Below are 21,058 nucleotides of genomic sequence, written 5' to 3'. Positions count from 1 at the left end.
TGCCTGCAGAGAACGTTGATGCTCCTCGTCTCCTCTGGAGCTTCCTGAGGATGGGGGGGCTTCGGGGGGGGGGGTACTGTAGCGCCTGGTTCCGCCAGAGTCCGAGGGGGGCGCTCTTCCTCACATCTGCCCAGCCCCAGCATGGCTTCCACCTGCACCCCCGGGCCTAGCCTCCGGCAGCGACGTTCCTCCTCTTACCGGTCTCATGACTCTGCTCCTGCTCACTCCCGGGTCGGACATCATGCTCCTGGGGCTGCTTCAGCCTCTTCCTGTCTGCAGAGCACACACAGTTCTGCAGAGTCTGATTCTAGGCTGCGCGCGAGGCCACGCCCCTTTCTTAAAGTGGTAGCGCCCAATTACCTGGAAGTGACCTCAGAGGTCACCTGTTGCCATATGGTATTTAAGTTCACCTCCCCTGGCAGCAGGTGCCCGAGCAACGCCTCTATTAGTGCATTGCCAGTGTCCAGACCCGTTTGTGCTATTATTTGATATCCATGCATTTGATACCTGGTTCTAATCCTTTGTCTCACCGTAGTGCCATCTATTCCATTCCGGCTGTGGACGTCACCGTGCCATACCTGCCGTGGACACTATCTATACATACCCGCAGTGGACATCACCGGCCATACCCGCAGTGGACATCACCGGCCATACCCGCAGTGGACATCACCGGCCATACCCGCAGTGGACGTCACCGGCCATACCCGCAGTCAACATCTCTGGCGCACCTGCTGTGATCATCTCCGGTGCCACACCCGTGTCCTGCCTGCTGCGGACATTGTACCCGAGCTACGCCTGGCCGTACAGAGACTCCTACCACCGGTTCCTGGCTGCCGTGCATTTAGGCCTTCTGGGGAGGCGCCGCACTGTCCCTGTATAGGGGTTCGCTGCTGGTCGCCTTCTCAGGGGAGTCCAGTGCACGGTCCTGTGGGTCCACCTTCGGACGCTCACCGCTTCTCGGTGAGCGTAACACAAGGCAGGAGCTGGGGTAAGCAGGGGGTTGGGATCAATGGCCACCCCCACCACCACCAGCGATCATCTGCAGCTCACCGAACGCTTACCTGCCGCGGCCGGCTGCTGCACGTGTCCTCGCCAACTCCTCTGCTCTGTTACCTGCAGCAGTGTGGTGACGTCGCAGAGTGATGACCTCATCACAATGCTGCGCGCTGGGAAGCGAGATGACGCACCTGCGCCCTGCTCTGCTCCACTCACCTTATCTGCAGCACAAATGGCTAATTTGCATGCGATGCCAGTGAAGGGCTTCGCCTGAAACTTAGCGGTGTGTTGTGTTGTAGTGACCAAAGCGACACTGCTGGGCCCCTCTGCTGCGGCTGTGACTGAGGCCCGGTGAAGAGGGGAGCCTGGCCAGCCCAGGGCTTAACACAGCTAAGTAATTACACCGGACCTGGCCGGGCGCCCTTCTTCACAGGGCCCCGTACACCAGTCATGGTTGTAATGCCCTGAAGGCGGCCCTTATGCTCACACTTTCTCTCCAAAAAATGAAATTAAATAAAAATTAAATCTAATGGGGTTTTTCTTTCTCATTGTCCTTCAAGGTCAATTCAAAAGATATCATAGTCAAATTTCTAGCAGAAGGACACAACATTCTTCAAGGAGAAGGCATGAGGTTGGTGGATAACATGATACCAGCTCCCCTTCCACAAAGGCCACACACAGTGTACCTTTATCATCTGGATACCAAGCAAGAAACCCTCTGCACGATTTATTGATCCCTGAACACATGATTATGTTGTGGTGGTCACCTCTTGCTCTTCTGATGACTCATACCATTGGATTATTGGATTTCTTCTCTGAAAGACTTAAAAGGTGTAGTTGCATTTCTTCACTCAGACACACTTTTTTTGTATGTTTCTTTTGGTATCCTCTAGCAACTATTGGTTGAAACCCAGATGTTTTTGACCTCTACAAAGTAGATACCCACATGTATCAGTCTACGCTTCCTTTTTTGCTTTGGTTTTGGTCATGTAGCAGACACAGCCACCACGGTTCATTATAGCCACCATGCACTTAGAAAAACCACATGTGTACGAAGGGCATGGACTAATGGTAGCTTCTTCTCTTTCAATATAGAGCAGTACAGCTGTGAATTCATAACATCATCAATGAAGTATAGCTCTCTGATGCCAGCAGCACTCATGCATTTTTCTAAATTCATTTTTATAAATATAAGGCATCTACCGGGAAACTGAGTGAGTGCTCCTGCTGTCAGAAAGCTATATATTTAATTGATGGTATCATGAAATCACTGATGTACTGCTCTATATGGAAAAGATTCTGCCATCACTCCGTGTTCTTGGTAGACGTACACTTTTCCAACATGACAATGATCCAAAACACAAGTGATGCATTTCTAAAGAACAGTCTGAAAGTAATTGTCAAAAGTGTCTCCTGATCTGAACCCAATGTACAGCGGGTGAAATGAGTACTGAACACGTCACCAATTTTCTAAATATATTTCTAAAAGTGTTATTGACATGACATTCTCACCAGATGTAAGTAACAACCCATCCAATCCACACAGACAAAGAAAATCAAACCATAGATGTCCATAAATGTATTGATATACACCTTTAGAAATATAGTTATTTAGAAAATTGTTGATTTGTTCAACATATATTTCACCCACTATATATATAGGTTACTTAAACATGTGTCGGCTGGTATCATAACTGGTGATGGCTGTAGAACACAGTTGGCACCCATAGTTTATGAAGCTCAGCTTCATACAATTAGTTCGCTCACCCAACACACCAATGTTGAGGATAAAGATTTGAGTATCCAAAAATACTTAATTCAGCCATTTCATAGACTCAGTTATATAGTTCAGTAGATGTAAACTAACACACATATTTGTGAATGCTTTTGTTTCTTACTAACATCTATATATGTATATTGCATATTCAGTGTATTTTCCTTAGACACAGTATATACCAGCACATGTAATTGTAAAGATGGCTGCCATTTCCTGTTTTGCACATGAGACAGATGGACAAAAGAAATTCCTGGAGCCTGGACTGACCAATCAAAGGAGGATGTGCAGATCTTTATACGTCATGAAGCCCCAACCTACGATACTGTCAGGGCCGGGAGTACTGGTGGGCCCAGGAGGTGGATCCACTGGACCTTGCACCCCACCGGAGGGCAGGGCACACGGCAGCCAGAGCACTGACGTGGCAGGGACAAGTATAAGCAGGTCACAGAGTTCTTTAGGACAGTAATGTAAACAGGCACAGGTACCAGAGTGCAAGGACAAGAAGTCAGCAGGACACGGTACCAGGGGACCTGAGCACCTAGCTCATAAGACTAGCTACAAGACACGTTGATCAGGCTCCGCCCACATGGAAAGGCCAGTCTTATATACCCAGCACAGCCTCATGTCATTTCCTGCTGCAGGTGTGCTGGGCCTATAAGACCAGGAGAGTGGGCGCGGCCTGGTCCTATACAGAACCATGTGGCTAAGACTCAGAGTCAGACTCCTGAGACCAGGAACAGGACTCAGGGGAGCAAGAGCGGGAGCGGCAGCCATGACTGGTGAACACATGGACTGGATCAGTGGGTAAGGAGTGGTGCTGGGACACGGGGAGCGTGACAGATACTTGATTGGACTAAAACTTTTGTTTACACTCCCTTACTGCTCGGTCTAGAGTTTTTTCAAATAATAAAGATTACTTGGTCAAGAGCCAGTCATGGAGATAGATGTAACTGACTTGTTGTCCAGTTATTTAGTCTCGAAGTGCACTCATGACATTTTAATTAGAAACAGCAGCCAGATCCCGAGAGATCCTTTGAGTCTCATCATCATTGTCATTTTTAACCTTGACAGTTGGCGCGCCAAGTGTGGGGCCACCGAGAAGGGTGAGTCAGATCTTCCATTTTCCGGACGTTTGGGGGCTACTCCACAAGTATCCAGGTGTTGCTCGATATCGAGGACTTGATCACCCTCCGTTGCGCGGTGAGCATCATATACATTGTGTGTGCTGTTTTACCTGTGGTTCGAGAGACACCTGGCGAAAGGGGGTGGTCACTAGTCTGGAGAATGGTAGTGCACCGGAGACCTAACGGTGTGACTGTCACTCGCCGGTGACCTAGAGGACCCAGTCCCCATAGGGGCTAGGCGTAGGTGTTAAAGGATCTGACTGTCTGTATTTATGGGGGGCTTTTTGAGTAGCTGTTGATTTGTATATAGTGTATGGATAATCAGGCTTGTGATTACTCTGTTTGGTTCTCGGAGAGTTAATTGTCTGTTATTGTTCACGGAGGCTAGGGATGCAGCTGCTGTCTTTGTTCTGTGAAAAAGAAGGGGGGTCAGTCCCTCACTGGCTGCTTACACGGGACAGAGAGCGCGAGTTGTATTACGCGCTGTGCCTGCAGTCTCTTACACAAATTAAGCAGGGGGGGAAGTTAACAATCACCCACTGCCTTCAGTTTTTTTCTTCTTCACTGAGAGCGAAGAGGCAGACTGCGGGGGTCTGGTAGAGCCCAGGGACATCCAGGACAGTCTTTCTATTGAGAACAAACAATGTGAGAGGGGGGAGCAGAAGCCCACAGAAGCAGCTACAGCCTTACATTCTTACACTCAGAGGGAGCAAAAAGGTGGGGGCCATATGTCCACCGGCTGCTTGAGACAGAGCAGAGATCGAATTACATAGCTATGTCCCTGCCGTCTTTTAGCTGAGAAGCAAGGGGGGGTCAAGGAGTGAACAGGCAGAGACCGGGGGTCAAGACAGCGCAGCTCTTTGGAGTGAGGAAAAAGGAGGGGTCAGTGGAGGTGGCTGCAGCCTTTGTATAGTAAAGCAAATGGAGGAGTTGTAATGATTTGAAAGAAAGACAAGTGTTATTTTGGTTTGGATTAGAGAGAAATTAACGGGTTCATGCGTTTTTCAGTCTTTTTAAATTGTTTGTTTTTGAACAGAAGTATGAGAACTAGCGATTCCCCTGTGTTGCGGATGACACAGCCACTGTTTGTTAAATATTAAATATTGAATATTGGATAGATAATAAACGAGGCGGGAAGGGTTCTGTTAACTTAAAGTGGAATTAGCGTATTCCCCTGCGGTTCAGGCGCATGTCACTGTCTGCGTGGCAGACGAGGCGGGAAAGGATCTCACTTTAGTTAAGGTAAAAGTGTCGGAATTAGCGTATTCCCCTGCGTATTAAACGTGAGCCACTGTTATGAGGGGGTAGGTCCTCATAACGAGGCGGGAAAGAATTCCGGTTGGAGCCGGCCGGTCCAATTAGAGCACTGTATACTCTGTTCAAAAAATAAATATGTTTTTTTTTTAGTAGGAGCTGAGAACGCTGTCGCCCTAGTTACAAAAAAAAGCGGGAAAAAATATAAAAGATTGCAAAAACTTGTGTAAAATCGTTGGACTACCACTAGATGGCAGGCTGCAACCCATGTACTGAAGTTCAGATTAATCTCCAGTGAGAGTATACTGGAGGACAAAGACCCTATTCACTGTGTGTTGCTGTTTGTAGAATCACTAAATGTTTTTCTCTAGCTGTGCCTCATTGTTTTCCTTTAGAAGTCATCATATCTGGTGCTAATCAAATCTCTCCTTTGTATGCTGGAATGCAAATTTACAGGCACTAAAAGTATCCCTGGTCTACTACGTAGTTCCAGCCACTCCCAGTACACCCAGGGAGTTACAACATGGATGCTACACCCGGAAGTCAGGTGCTTGGAATTTCCTGTGGCAGCTATCTTGCTACACCCACTGATGGCAGTACACCTCATAAACCACGCCCCTCGCAATGGCTCTTTGTTCAAAGCTCTCCACCCATCCCCCGGTGGGAGGTGTTCTGTGGTATAAATGACTAACACATTTGAATAAGTATAAATAGTATATTTGTTTACTCAGCTATCCAATACATGCAAGTCAAAGATAAGTAAGTGAAATTTTTATTGAATTGATAAAGTCAGAGATAAGAATGGAATGTATCTTTCCCCAATAGTGACGTAAGTTTGGTTTAACCCTTGGAGTTCAGGATTTCCCATTTTTAGTTTGCTGTTTATACCTGAATAGGGAATATTAAATTTCATGGGATGTGCGATTTAATTTGTGTTGTTTTGTTTTTAATGGCGATTTATTCGAACAATATATTTTTATTTTGTGACTCTATCACCTTTTCTGTTTTTACGATTATTTCTAAACAATTTAAATATTTTTGCAGGTTAGTCGCCCAGTCACAGCTGTCATTTAATCATGTCTCAGTTGTTTCTACTATGAAAGGTTTTTCTTTTCTTTATGGATACAGTGTTTATTGTAAGGTTTTAAAATTCCCCAGTAATGTATATTGTTGTGAGATATACGTTATTTTCAGTGTTTGTTCTTTTTAAGTTTTAGTATGTAGCTAATTTATTACCTGCTGTTTTATTTTTTCTTTTAGGGAATACCAGTATAAAAACGCTGAATTTTGCCATATTGGTAAATAAACAATTAAACAAGGGGGGAATAAGGTATTAATTATATTCTCCAGTTTCTTTGAGGGTGCAGTAGGCATATTAGATAGGTTTTGAAGCTAACCTTTTTCCCTCAGGCTATGTTTATTAGATTACTATAAGGTATATCTGTTAACTGAAATGGGAAAAATCTTGTCCTATATGTTTATTTGTTTGTTTGTTTATTTATTTAGTATTCTCAGTCATGTGAAGTATAGATGACCACTAACTGTATTATGATCAGAAATAAAGTTATAAGAATGATCTAATGTATATTTCTTTTAGTTTTGTTTTTATAGATGAAACCAGATGTTGGTCGATTCTGCACTGGATATGCTGCTGTTTACACCACATGAGGTAGTTAAATTTAAGCCATTCCCTCTAATCCTATTGATACAGGAGGCAATGACGTATTAAATGCCTCTCTTGATGGGTAGAACAGGAGTGGGTAAGAGTTTTTAGATGTGTATGTAGGTTGTAGATTTTTTCCTGTTGTCAAATGAATTAGGTATGCTGAAGAGAAAGTCTAGATCTGAGCTGATGGAATTGGATGGAGATCCCCGCACAGGTGCAGCTGACCAAGAAGCAGTGAACGGGCCTAGAGTTGAGAGTCTTTCACCATGCATAAAGACCATGCCTCGGTGACACCGATCACGTCAGTGACTTCTGTCACTCCTTGTGTTCTTAAATCCCTACAGGAACAAGCAAAACAACAAGGAATGGAGTGTGACATGCAGGGAGCCAGCTGACTGAAGAAGGTCTGTAGACAAAGGGTGGTAAGCTTTCTCTGCCATGAGAGCTCTTCTTAATGATGGCCCAGGTAACATCTGTGAAAGACAATTGTCAGTGTGTGCTTTGGTGACGCCAGGGTTCAGTACGCAGGTGGGTAGATTCACCCAGTCTTGTAAGACAAGTGCCTAGAACGAAGTGAGAAAAAACTGTAAAGAATCCGCAGAAACACCCTGCACCTACTCTACCCATTCTTAGAGACTGCAAACTGATTATAGATGTATATTATGAGCACGTTGTATGCAAGTCTGTGCGTGTTGTGTAAATCTCTCTCCAGGTTTGTTCAGAGGCATTCCAGTGCAGAAAACAATGTTATTGTTGAGAAGCACATGAAGTTGGTATGTAAAAAAAAATGTGTTTACAAACAGTGTATATTTTATAGAAAAGTGGAAACTAGTAAATCATGTATAAAATGTATATGTTTTGTTTACTTTTTGCAATAAACAGGTCTTTATGTAAGATGTTTTTTGGGTTGACACAGGCATGTACAATTTTTATATAATTGACTGAATAGTGTGATAATCAGGTGTATTTTCCAATTCCAGATTTTAAATCAGAGCTATTAGCATATGGTCTCCAGTCAGGAGACTGATTGATCCTAAAGGACAAGCGAGAAAGAGCCATGAGTCAACACTAGAGGAGCCGATCCAATCGCAGAAAAATCTATGGATCCACATCTCGCATTGCAGAAGGGTCGACCCACCAGAGCTGCACTGAGCGTTCTGCTCATACTTATCCTTTTCAGAAAACCCTGTACAGTCTCAGACCAGCATTGCCAGAACAGTTAGAAGAGAGGACTTAGAGAACCTTGAGACATGGGAAAGTCCAACTACAAAGTGTGAGGACTCGCCTAGGAGTCCTTGGTCTCAAACCGGTGTAGAAAACCCCTTTCCCCTTTCCGCCCATGTTTCAACGTTCAGTTAGGCAGGTTTTTCAACAGATCTTTCTACCTCTCTTCCTAAGGGAACACAGTACCCTTAGAATTTAGAAATGGCAGAAGTAAGTCTTTAGGGGGGACTGTTGAGGATAAAGAATTGAGTATCCAAAAATACTTAATTCAGCCATTTCATAGACTCATTTATATAGTTCAGTAGATGTAAACTAACACACATATTTGTGAATGCTTTTGTTTCTTACTAACATGTATATATGTATATTGCATATTCAGTGAATTTTCCTTAGACACAGTATATACCAGCACATGTAATTGTAAAGATGGCTGCCATTTCCTGTTTTGCACATGAGACAGATGGACAAAAGAAATTCCTGGAGCCTGGACTGACCAATCCAAGGAGGATGTGCAGATCTTTATACGTCATGAAGCCCCAACCTACGATACTTGATTGGACTAAAACTTTTGTTTACACTCCCTTACTGCTCGGTCTAGAGTTTTTTCAAATAATAAAGATTACTTGGTCAAGAGCCAGTCATGGAGATAGATGTAACTGACTTGCTGTCCAGTTATTTAGTCTCGAAGTGCACTCATGACATTTTAATTAGAAACAGCAGCCAGATCCCGAGAGATCCTTTGAGTCTCATCATCATCGTCATTTTTAACCTTGACACCAAGAGAAAAATGTCAACAAAATGTTGTAGACAAAACATTTTCCACATTCAGAGCATGAAAATGGATTTCATCGTATTACAATGGGGAAGGGGGAATCAAAACTACATGTTTTATTAAAACACTCTATATTTTGAACATAAAAATGAGATTTATTTGAGCACTGTCATATCTTCCACATTCAGAATGTTAATATGGCTTCTCAACTTTATGTCTTATTTGATGTTTAACAAAATGTGATCATTTAAAACATTTTCCATATTCTTAACATAAAAGTGGTTTCTCCCCTGTGTGAATTCTCTGATGTCTAACAGGATGTGATTTGTGGTTAAAAAATGTCTCCTCACATTCAAGATATGAAAATAGCTTCTTCCTTGTTTGAAGTATTTAAAAAAATTTATAGTTACATAGGTCTTTTTTTCAACCTAGGTTCATCTAGTTCAACCTTCCTCCACCATATATTTTGTCATTATATCATTTAGAACCGACAATATTGTGTGTAATGAGGAAATCATCCAGCCCTTTTTTAAAAGTTGTTATAGTGTCAGCCATTACTACCTCTTGAGGTAGGGCATTCCACAATCTTACTACTCTCACTGTTAAGAACCCTTTCCTATTGAGCTGCCGGAATCGTCTTTCTTCCACTCACACTGAGTGCCCCATGGTCCTTAGTATTGTCTTTGGAAGGAATAAGTCATGTGCTAGTCCTTTGTATTGACCACATATGTATCTTTATATATATATATATATATATATATATATATATATATATATATATATATATATATAAATTAATCTCCTCTGAGATGTCTTTTTTCTAAGCTAAACAAATCCAACTTTTTCAACCTCTCATCATATGGGAGGCTTTCCATTCCTTGCAATAATCTAGTTTCCTGCCTTTGAACTGACTCTAATTTTCCCACATTTGGAACAAGAATATCACTTTTGCCCTGTGTGAATCCTCTGATGTGCAACAAGGCTTGATTTAGTATTATAACTTTTTTCACATTCTGAACATGAATATGGCTTCTCCCCTGTGTGATATCTCCGGTGTCTAATAAGATGTGATATGTGGTTAAAACATTTATCACATTCAGAACATGAGTATGGCTTCTCTCCTGTGTGAATTCTTTGATGTGTAATAACATCTGACTTACGGTTAAAACATTTCCCACATTCTGAACACAAATGAGGCTTCTCCCCTGTGTGAATTCTATGATGTAAAACAAGATGTGCTTTCTGGGTAAAATATTTTCCACATTCTGAACATAAAAATGGTTTCTCCCCTGTGTGAATTCTTTGATGTTTTATAACATCTGATTTCCGTTTAAAACATTTCCCACATTCTGAACATGAATATGGCTTCTCCCCTGTGTGAATTCTTTGATGTGTAATAACACCTGATTTTTGGTTAAAACATTTCCCACAATATGTACATAAAAATGGCTTCTCTCCTGTGTGACTTCTCTGATGTACAATAAGATGTAATTTAGTATTATGACCTTTTCCACATTCAGAACATGAAAAAGGCTTCTCCCCTGTGTGAATTCTCTGATGTCTAATAAGATGTGATCTGTGGTTAAAACATTTCTTACATTCAGAACATGAATAGGGCTTCTCCCCTGTGTGAACTCTTTGATGTGTAATAACATCTGATTTACGGTTAAAACATTTCCCACATTCAGAACATGAATAGGGCTTCTCTCCTGTGTGAACTTTCTGATGTGCTTCAAGATCTGATATATGGTTAAAACACTTTCCACACTCTGAACATGAAAATGGCTTCTGACATGTCTGACCTCTCTCATGTTTAAAAAAATGTAATTTACTTTTAAAACATCTACTAAATTTTGAACATGAATATGATTTCTCCCCAGTGTGACGCCTTTGATGTTCAACATTTATTAGATTACTTTTATTTTTTATAACAGCCTTCAATGAATCTGAAGATAGGACTTGTTGAAAGTTATCAGATGATGGATCTTTCGTTGGAGAGGCTGAATATATATCTGGTGTAATGGCATGCTCATCACATATTTCTTGTGCCATTCCATGATCATCTGCATTGAAATTACAAGACATCACGTGTCCTTCTGAATGATTGATACGGTCACCTGCCAAAAGTAAAACTAAGATTTTTTTTCTTCTTCATTTTTTAATAACAAAACATTAAATGGACATTAGTATAAAGAATCGCGAATAACTCTTGGAACAGATTTCATAAAAAATGGGACCCATGTACTGACTTTATTAACAACAATACATAAAATTTTAAATGTAATCTAGTTCTAATTCTGGTATAAACGTAATACATGATACTTATTCAATTAGTTTAATAAGAAAATTGTTTGTCTACATCCATCTCCTGACATATATTATTTGAAAATCATACTTTGTAAATTCTTAAACTGACTGTATGTCATAGTTTTTACCAATGTTATTTGTTTTGTTTCTCCTTTTGTATATGTCTATATTATTTGTTTGATATAGCATGAAGTAATGCTATACAGCACATTCTGTATTACTGTTTTTGTTAGAACTGTTTTATGTATAAACTTTGAAAACCTAATAAAAAATTATTGAATCATAGAATCTTATAAAATATCCATATTACAAACAAATTCCTCAGATCAAGGACTAGCGGATAATCATCATAACTCACTAGACTATTTTCTTGTAATTTTTCCTTTATTTTTTTTCTTCTACGTCGTTGACTGTAGGAGAATATTGCATCTGCATTAGATTTAGATCTAGCTCTCAGAAATATGAACATGTTTGCTTTATTTTCTGGAATACTTTTATTCTCAGTTTTTGGGTCATCTTATTGCATTTGAACAAGTTCAATAAGAAATGCTGAAGCTGTTGATTGGTGATGGGCTTGTGAGGTATAGGAATAATCCATAGTTTATTGTACTTTAGTTGATCCCTATAGTGCGAGAAGCTATATGCACCTGCATTGATAATTATCTCCTTTCTCACTGGAAATGTCATTTTTTTGAGACATTGACATCCATACTTGTGACACTTACCTTCCTTATTGTCCATGTTTTGATCCCTCCTTTTGGTGCAAATTTTGCACTCTCCTATAAATTTCTACACGTTAATGAGAATGTCTATTTAAGTGTTACTTCTCTGGGCTACTGCTGAACAGCTTCTGTATTTTGGTGTCCCCATCCTTAAGTTTTTATATTATCTTTTGTACATTGATAAAGATTTATATTTTTGAAGTATTTCTTTAGTGGCCTCTACTCCAATTTTTTGTTGGTGGTCTTAATTAGGGGGCTTTACTTAGCCTCATAATAAACACTGGGATGTCATACAGTTATAATTTCATTTTAAGAACATGTAATCATAGTGCCATAAATGTTAATTAATTATATGGTTAGAAGAATCTGTGTATTCTTTGCATTTAATGGTTACTACTCACCTGGATAGTCATATGTAGGAATATCTTGTTTACGCCACTCATCACCCCTCACATATGTCTCTGTAGTATTAATATGGGTCAGATCTTCACCCTGAAACAAATATTGTGAAAGTCACAGACAGTTGGAAAAGTCACATCTATGGTCAGCTCTAATCCTGCCATCTCCACCGTTCTCATTACACAAGTAAAAACATATAATACTGGTGAATAAAACAAGACTGAACCCAAGACCTTCACAGCCGTCTACACATCATAGGAAGATTTCATGACACCTTCTCTCCATCTACCTGATGGTCCTGAGGAACATCGGGATTTTCTTGTTTACAGTCCTGTGGAAGAAGAGGACGGGGACATGTCTCTGGTGTTGTCCTCTTACTGGATAGAACTGGAGCAAACACATACAGGGAATTAATTCATTCATTACATACAGATAATTATAGGCCGTGTAGTTTATATTTAGTCCTGTCTATTACCTGGTGATGTGAGGGGCTGGGGAGCCTCCATCATGACGTCCTTGTACAGATCTCTGTGTCCTTCTATATACTCCCACTCCTCCATGGAGAAATAGATGGCGACATCCTGACACCTTATAGGAACCTGACACATACAATGATACCATCATTCACTGATCACTTCATTGTGTTACTGTATAATCTCCCAGCATTCCCAGCAGTGTCACCTCTCCAGTCAGCAGCTCAATCATTTTGTAGGTGAGTTCTAGGATCTTCTGGTCATTGATGTCCTCATGTTTCAGGGGGTGAGGTGGAGGCCCAGTGATTGGTTTCAGGGGTCTTTCCCATCTCTCAGACACAGGGTCCTGGCAGCGCTCACTAGAGGTCTTCACTACTGTATAATCCTGGTTATGGAGAGACATGTTAATAAATCTCACTACAGACATTTGCAGTGTCCTCACCTCTCCAGTTCTGTCCATCTGTTATTCCCATAGATAAGAATGATGTAATTATTATTATTTTATTATTATTATTTATTATTATAGCGCCATCAATTCCACAGTGCTTTACATGTGAAAGGGGTGTACATAATAGGGACAAATACAATAATCATAAACAATACAAGACACAAACAGGTACAGGAGGAAAGAAGTCATGTAATGTGACGTCATCAGAATCTCTCACCTCTCCAGTAAGCCAAAAGAGGATCTCTAGGGTGAGGTGTAATATCCTCTCCGCCATCTTGTCCCTGTCCTTATCCATACTTGATGGGTCAATCAGGAAAATTCTCTTCTATTGAAGATCTCCACTGAGAGGATCCGATATTGTAGGGACCTTAATGGTAAGAAGATGAGCTGATAGAAAATCATAAAGGGTCTCATAAAGATATAAAAGATCCCATATGGCTCTCCCAGTGTAATCAGCCTTGGGCAAGGTAGATCTTCATCAAAATTGATGTTTTTTATTGTAGTTGATGCTTAAAATATAAAAACGCGTTTCGGCTCTGTTCATACAGCCTTCTTCATAAAAAATACATATTGTGCACCTTGGTGCCAAACCGAAATCCATGCTCTGAATATCTCTGGTCCCCGCTGTTCTTCCTAGCAGGGGAAGTTGCAAGTAGTGATGGGCGATCCCGATCTATAAAAATCAGGGATCGTACCGATCACATAGTGATCGTGTATATTATCCCAATCACAAGTTTTCCTGTGAAGCGTGTGTTACAATTCGTGAACCAGTCAACATTCACACCTGTGACCAGTCAGGTGTGAATGTTGTATTACCTTATTGGCTACAGACTGGTTACAAGACTATGACGTCATCAAAGGTCCTGTAAACTGAACTGTGATTGTCACTGTGCGAGTGTCACATCGTATCACGGCGCACAAGCCACCGACAGCATCGGTTTGGCTGCAGGTTATTTCCATGCAGCTGAGTCGCTCCTGTCCTGAGAGCGTCAGGCAGTGTGCGGGGTGATGCAATGCGAGAATGCACGAGTCATACTCTCACTGTCAGACTGCTTCTCGCTCCCTACAGAGCGATGTAGCTGAACTGACATGGCTCTCTGTGCTTCTCCCTCTGTATAGACTGCGTTTGTACAGACTGATGAAGCAGAGCTGACATTGCTGTCCTTGTGGATTACGTCAGACTAAGGATTGTTTTTATAATAAAGATGAAGTTTCTAAAAAAACTTTTGTTTTATTTCTAAGAAAAAAAAATTTGTGTTGTCTTTTTTTTTTACTGTTTACTAGAAATTCATGGTGGCCACGTCTAATTTGGCATGAGACCATGAATTTTGGGCTTAGTACCATCTGAGAATACAAAGCTGGTATTAACCTATATATTACCTAGCGAGCCACCGGGCACCAGGGCTGCTGGAAAAGCCGGGTAAAGCATCTGGAAATGGCGCTAATAAACAATGCGCCATTTCCAGGGTCGGCTGCGGGCTGTGAGAATCCCAGCACACAGCTGCCTGCCTTCACCTGAATGGCGATCAAAATACGCGGGATCCCACGCATTTTTTTCTTTATTATTTTTTTAAATAATTAAAAAAAAATTAATGGGCTTCCCTGTATTTTGTTTGCCAGCCAAGGTAAAGTCAGGCAGATGGGATTGGCAGTCTGTAGCTGTCCGCTTTATCTGCGCTGAGAATCAAAAATACCGCGGAGTGCTATGTCATTTTTTTTTTAATGATTTATTTATTTTCACAGTACTGTGATGTCAGACCCGACATAGAGACTGAGCGGCTGTGATTGTGTTTGAGGAGGGGACAGCCATGTAGTCTTGCTCAGCTGCTCACACCCACTAACCTGGCGGCAGATCATACAATCATAAAATCTGAAAAACTAAAAATTTTGCAGTGGTCTCTTAATTTTTGCCAGAGCTGTGTATATATATATATATATATATATATATATATATATATATATATATATATACACATATATATACACACATGTACATACATGCATACATATAGTACACGATATATAGTTGTATAAAATTAAATAATTTTAAAAAATGACGTAGCACTCCGCTAACTTAAGTTACCGAGTAATAACATTGTATTTTGTATTTAATTTCTATGTTGAAAAATCACACTGTGTTGAAATGTATTCAGAATAGTTTAATGTACAATATGCATTCACTCATTTTTATGCCTGCCCTCAAAGAACAGTCTGTAGCCATTAGTAACTCAGTTTTTGGCTTTTGAATGTAACGTTACCATGGAATGACCCAGTAAGGTTTAGGTCTGGAGACATACTCTGTCAGTCCAGCACCTTTACCTTCAGTTTCTTTAGCAAAGGCAGTGGTCATCTTGGAGGTATGTTTGGGATCATTATGTTAAAATACGAAAACAGAGGATCATGCTCTGCTTCAGTATGTCACAGTACATGTTGCCATTCATGGTTCCCTCAATGAACTGTAGTTTCCCACAACTGGCAGCACTCATGCAACTCAAAACCATGACACTCCCACCAACATGCATGACTGTAAGAAGGACACAATTGTCTTTGTACTCTTCACCTGGTTGCCACCACAAACGCCTGACATCACCTGAACCAAATATGTTTAGTTTGGTCTCATCAGACCACAGGACGTAGTTCCAATCCATGTTCTTAGTCTGTTTGCCTTCCGCAAACTGTTTGCGGGCTTTCTTGTGCATCATCTTTAGAAGAAGCTTCCTTCTGGGACGACAGCCATACAGATCAATGTGATGCAGTCTAAGGCAGAGGTTCCCAACTCCAGTCCTCAAGGCACACCAACAGTGCATGTTTTCAGGATTTCTTTAGCATTGCATGGGTGTTGGATTCAGCACCTTTGCAGGTGATTAAATTATCACCTGTGCAATACTAAGGAAATCCTGAAAACATGCACTGTTGGTGTGCCTTGAGGACTGGAGTTGGGAACCTCTGGTCTAAGGCATATGGTCTGAGCACTGACAGGGGGACCCCCCACCCCTTTAACTTGTGCAGCAATGCTGGTAGCACTGATATGTCTATTTTGAAAACACAACCTCTGGAAGTGGTGTGAGAATTTGTATATAAAGAAAAAGAGAGGGTACCATAGGGATCTCTGCGAGCACAGTACAGAAGAGCCAACAGGTAAAAAAAAAACAAAAAAAACAACTTACTTATGTACAGGGTCACCACAGACAAATGTAGAGAAGATACACCAATGTTTACTAGTAATCACAGACAAAAATGGAACAAACAACAATCATTAAAAACCATACATGTATTCATTCATGAACACCCTAAGCAATCCATGTAGTAAACATGGATGGAATGGCCAAGAACTCTGCAGATACAGCTACACAATTTCCTCAAATGCAAATAGTCTTAGCATAAATAAATATAGGTTAAAGAGAACCAACATAGGCAGTAAAACAGTACAAGCTGCTAAATTATATAAGCTGGTCACAAAGCATATCAATGTACAGGTGATGATACATAACCCTGAATATAATAGGTCTACTTTTGAATTTACTGATGTGACCATGGGGGTAAAATCCCTGTATAATTCCTGAACCGCCTAGCTGTGAGATATATCTTAATAAAAGAGGATATTTAAGCTACTTTAACATAATAGTTAAAGTCACATGGCCAATGCAACAAAAAAGAAGGGGCATACCTTTTTTGTTGTAAATTTAGCAGACTATTTAAATTTCAGAACATTGTTTATCTGTATCTGCACAATTCTTGGCCATTCCCTCGCTTTTTGTTCAAATCAAAGTTTATTAGAATAGAAGAAGATAATCAAACAATTGCACAGCGCGCAGGCAGAGGGTATATATCCAAGCTAGCTGCTAAAAACACAACAGTTCTTTGACTACACCTGCGCCACTGGCGACCAAAAATAACAAGTACAATTCGTATGTGTTTGAAATAGGAAGAACAAGTTGAAAAAAAAGAGATAAAGAAGAGGAGGTGGAAGAAGAATTTAGAGACAGTAAAGACAACAGAAACGTGGGAAAGTAAGATGAAAGAGGAAGGGTACAAAGAGTTCCCACCCGAGTGGACGCGCCCTCCTACATCAAAACCACATTTTCAAGGCTAACCTTCTAGGTATAGAAATAAGAGAATGGAAAATTACCTACATACCTGCCCCCCCGTGAATCCATAGACCCATATCCGGTGAGTCCCTGAACATGATCCACGGGGCCCACATAGCATCAACTTTGTCCTTGTTGCCGAGTGTCTGACCTATCAAGGTCTCCATCCTGAAGATCTCGTTGCATTCTGCTATGAATTCATCCCGTGATGGGATTCTAGTTTGCTTCCAATATCTTGGAATTAGGTTTCTGGCAGCTGTTAAAAAATGTCTTAATAAACCTTTCCTAAACCCTGAAGCAGAAACATTCCCGAGGGACAGGAGAGCTAACTCTTTTGTGGGCCGGATCTGCCTCAAGGAAAGTTTATTGAGTAACTGGAAAATGCTCTCCCAGAATGATCTCACCGGGGGACATGACCACCAGATATGAGTGAGGGTTCCCCTCTCCTTTTGACATCTCCAGCACACATCAGAGGCTGATGGAAAGGCAGCATGGATACTCACAGGACACCTATACCACCTAGATAGGATCTTGTAGCACCTCTCCTGTGATATCACATTCAGCGAAGTTTTACCAATAAAGAGAAGGATTTTGGTCCGCTCCTCAGCCGAGAATGACCTCCCCCACTCTCTCTCCCATTTCCCAAAGTACCCAGGCAAGCCGTCCCTCGCACCTCTGCATCTGAGAAACAAGTCATACAAGGTCGAAATGGTATGGCCTGGAGGATCCTTCTCTAGGCAAAGGGCCTCAAAGGGTGTGAGTGCCCTATAGATGTCTACCCTCCTAGCCATAGACACTATAAAACTTTTCAGCTGTTCGAAGAAGAACCACATATCTTGAGATTTGTTGATATCTGAAGAGTAATTATCTAGGGGTTTAATACCTGTGTCTGAGATAAAGTCATGAATAATAGGATGGTCACTCTTCCTTTTATGGAGGAATGTTGATCTATGGAAACCCGCCTGAAAATCTGAATTACTATGGACCGGTGTCAATGGGCCTGGAATGTAGGACAAGTCAAGATATTTATTACCTCGGGACATAAAATTCCGCAATTGCTTTGTGATAAAGGGTACTGTGATAGAGCTGGAGCTGGGTGGTGCTCTGGTCCAAATAACTACCTTCGGATCAACATCAGATTGCGCGCTTTCGGCTTCCACCCATCTTTTCGTTTCACCTGAGTTAAATAGATCCAGAACGCACGTCCCTAAAGAGGCGTAGCTATACAAAAGGAGATTAGGGAGTCCAGTTCCTCCCATATCCCTTGATCTACTCAATATTTTGTGGGAAATACGTGGGCGTTTATGTGCCCAGACAAATTTGGTTATGCTAGATTTCAGACGTGAGAAAAAAGAGGCCGGCAATACTAAGGGGATGGTTTGGAAGTAATAAAGCAGCTTCGGTAACAGGTCCATTTTGATCGCATTTATCCTCCCAAACCATGAAAGCTGGAGTTTGTTCCAGTTATTGAGGTCTAATTCTAACTTCCTGGAAATGGGGCGGTGATTTGATTTAAAGAGGTCAAGGGGATCTGCCGTCAGTTTAATTCCTAGTTATGTCAATGAATCCACCTGCCATTTGAAGGGGAGAGAGGCTTTGAGCTGAGTCACCAGCATTGGAGGAAGAGATATATTCAGTATTTCGGATTTATGAGTATTTATTTTAAAATTACTCAGAGATCCGAACCTCCGCAATTCAGCCATTATGTTGGGTAGACTAATGAGTGGAGAGGTAACGTACAGGAGCAGATCATCTGCGAATAAAGCTAATTTATGGTCCTGTTTGTGAAATGTAACCCCTTTAATTGATATATTGCTCCTCAATGCCACCGCCAGATGTTCCATGGTCAGAATATATAATAATGGGGAAAGGGGGCACCCTTGTCTTGTTCCATTACATATTGTAAAGGAATCTGAGAGGGAGCCATTTATTTTGATTTGTGCTGTGGGCGAAGAGTAGAGTGCTGTAACTCTGTTCATCATGTGCTCTCCCAACCCTATGTTTTTAAGGACCTGAAACATGAAACCCCAGTGCACCCTGTCAAACGCCTTCTCTGCATCTACCGACAGGATGCACATGGGGATCTGGTCTGGATTTACCAGTCTGGGAAGAAGGTCTCGTAACCTATTTGATATCATTTTAGAATAAAGCTTGATATCTAGATTTATGAGCGAGATCGGTCTATAGTTGCAGCAAAGAGATGCGTCCTTCCCTGGTTTTGGTATAACTGTGATGTGACCGATAGGAACAGAGGATTTAGAAGTTCTGAAAATTGTTTATAGAAACCCGCTGAGAACCCGTCTGGACCTGGGCTTCTCCCTGACTTCAAATCTGAGACTACCGCATTGACCTCCTCCAGGGAGAAGTCCTCTTCCAGCTCCAGTAAGGTATCATTTGAGATGGAAGGGAGATTATGGGATTTCAGGTAAGCTTTAACATCATCTTGAGTCCCATATGTCGCTATGTGTCCCGATTGTCCCCTAATATCATAAAGCGCCTTGTAGTATGTGCGGAAGCCTGCTAAAATGTCCTGGTTGCTATGCAAATGACCATCACTTCCTGGGTCTTTTATGAAAGGGATGTAAGTATTCATGGAGCGGGGATGGAGGGCCCTTGCAAGAAGCTTCCCACTTCTATTGCCCAGTTGATAAAAGCGGCTTTTGAGATGTTCTCTTAAGCCCCTGGATTTCTGGTCTAATACCTCTAGTAATTCATGTCTGGTTGTAGAGAGTTGTGCGTAGGTTGTAGGAGATGAGTCCCATTTGTGTTTGCTTTCTAGTGAGGCAATCTGGTTAGATAACTGCGTTATTTCAATGGCTCTTTCTTTTTTCAGGCGGGTACCATGTGAGATCAAAATGCCCCTTAATACACATTTCAGTGATTCCCACTGGATTGCAGGAGAAGTGGTATCACATTCATGATCTCTAATAAAGTTATGAATTGACTGGGTAAGGTCCGCTTTGCATAACTGATCCTGTAATAGGTTTTCATTCAGTCGCCAGGTGAAATTTGATTTGACACGAGGCCCTAACTGAATCAATAAGTAAATGGGAGCGTGGTCTGACCATATTATATTACCTATGGTCGCTTCTACTGTCATGTCTAGGAGGGCATGAGAAATGTGGAAGGAGTCAATTCTGCTATAGACAGAATGGACCGAGGAATAGAAGCTGTAATCTTTGGTGTCCGGATGAAGAATCCTCCATATGTCCACCAATCTCAGACCATGCATGTGCTTTTTGACCCTTTGTATGACTGAGGCCGGATAGGATGACTTACCCGAGGACACATCGAGGGCCGGGTTCATTGGTAGATTAAAATCGCCTCCTAATATCACCGGAGAGGAGCCCGCAAAATCTTCCAGAATTTTCCTCCCGTCTGCACAGAATCTGTCCTGCCCCTGGTTAGGAAAGTACATGTTAGCAATAACAAAGATATTGGTTTTCCAAGAAAGCTTTAAGAAAATATATCTTCCCTTGGGGTCGATACAGGAGTCTAACACCTCTGGTATGAAGGACCTATGAAATGCCACGGAAACCCCCTTAGACTTAGCATATTCCCTCGCTTTTTACTCCATGGTTGGCTTAGGATGTCCATGAATCGATACATGTATGGTTTTAAAATGTTTTTAATGATTGTTTGTTCCATTTTTGGATCTGATTACTAATAAACATTGGTGTATTTTCTCTACGTTTGTCTGTGGTGTTCCTGTACATGAGCACATCTTTTGTGCTTGTTTTAGCTATTGACGCTATTCACATGCACTCATCTTCTTTGGTCGACCATGGTGAGGCTATTCTGAGTAGAC

The 21,058-nt window shown here is 41.4% G+C and overlaps 1 protein-coding gene across 1 annotated transcript in view; it reads right to left on the bottom strand.

Moving 5' to 3' along the window:
* Window positions 1–20,598, bottom strand: part of LOC142312886 (uncharacterized) — a 106,774-nt gene extending 86,176 nt beyond the window's left edge. Inside the window, 7 exon segments of the mRNA XM_075351871.1 lie at window positions 9,726–10,930; window positions 12,244–12,334; window positions 12,531–12,628; window positions 12,717–12,840; window positions 12,923–13,099; window positions 13,380–13,529; window positions 20,530–20,598. Of these exon segments, the coding sequence (XP_075207986.1) occupies window positions 9,726–10,930; window positions 12,244–12,334; window positions 12,531–12,628; window positions 12,717–12,840; window positions 12,923–13,099; window positions 13,380–13,457 (1,773 nt within the window). The 5' untranslated portion in view covers window positions 13,458–13,529; window positions 20,530–20,598.
* Window positions 20,599–21,058: the final 460 nt, after the last annotated feature.

Source organism: Anomaloglossus baeobatrachus, chromosome 5 (genome assembly GCF_048569485.1).
Source record: "Anomaloglossus baeobatrachus isolate aAnoBae1 chromosome 5, aAnoBae1.hap1, whole genome shotgun sequence".
Taxonomy (NCBI): domain Eukaryota; kingdom Metazoa; phylum Chordata; class Amphibia; order Anura; family Aromobatidae; genus Anomaloglossus; species Anomaloglossus baeobatrachus.
This window is presented reverse-complemented; position numbering and strand designations above follow the sequence as displayed.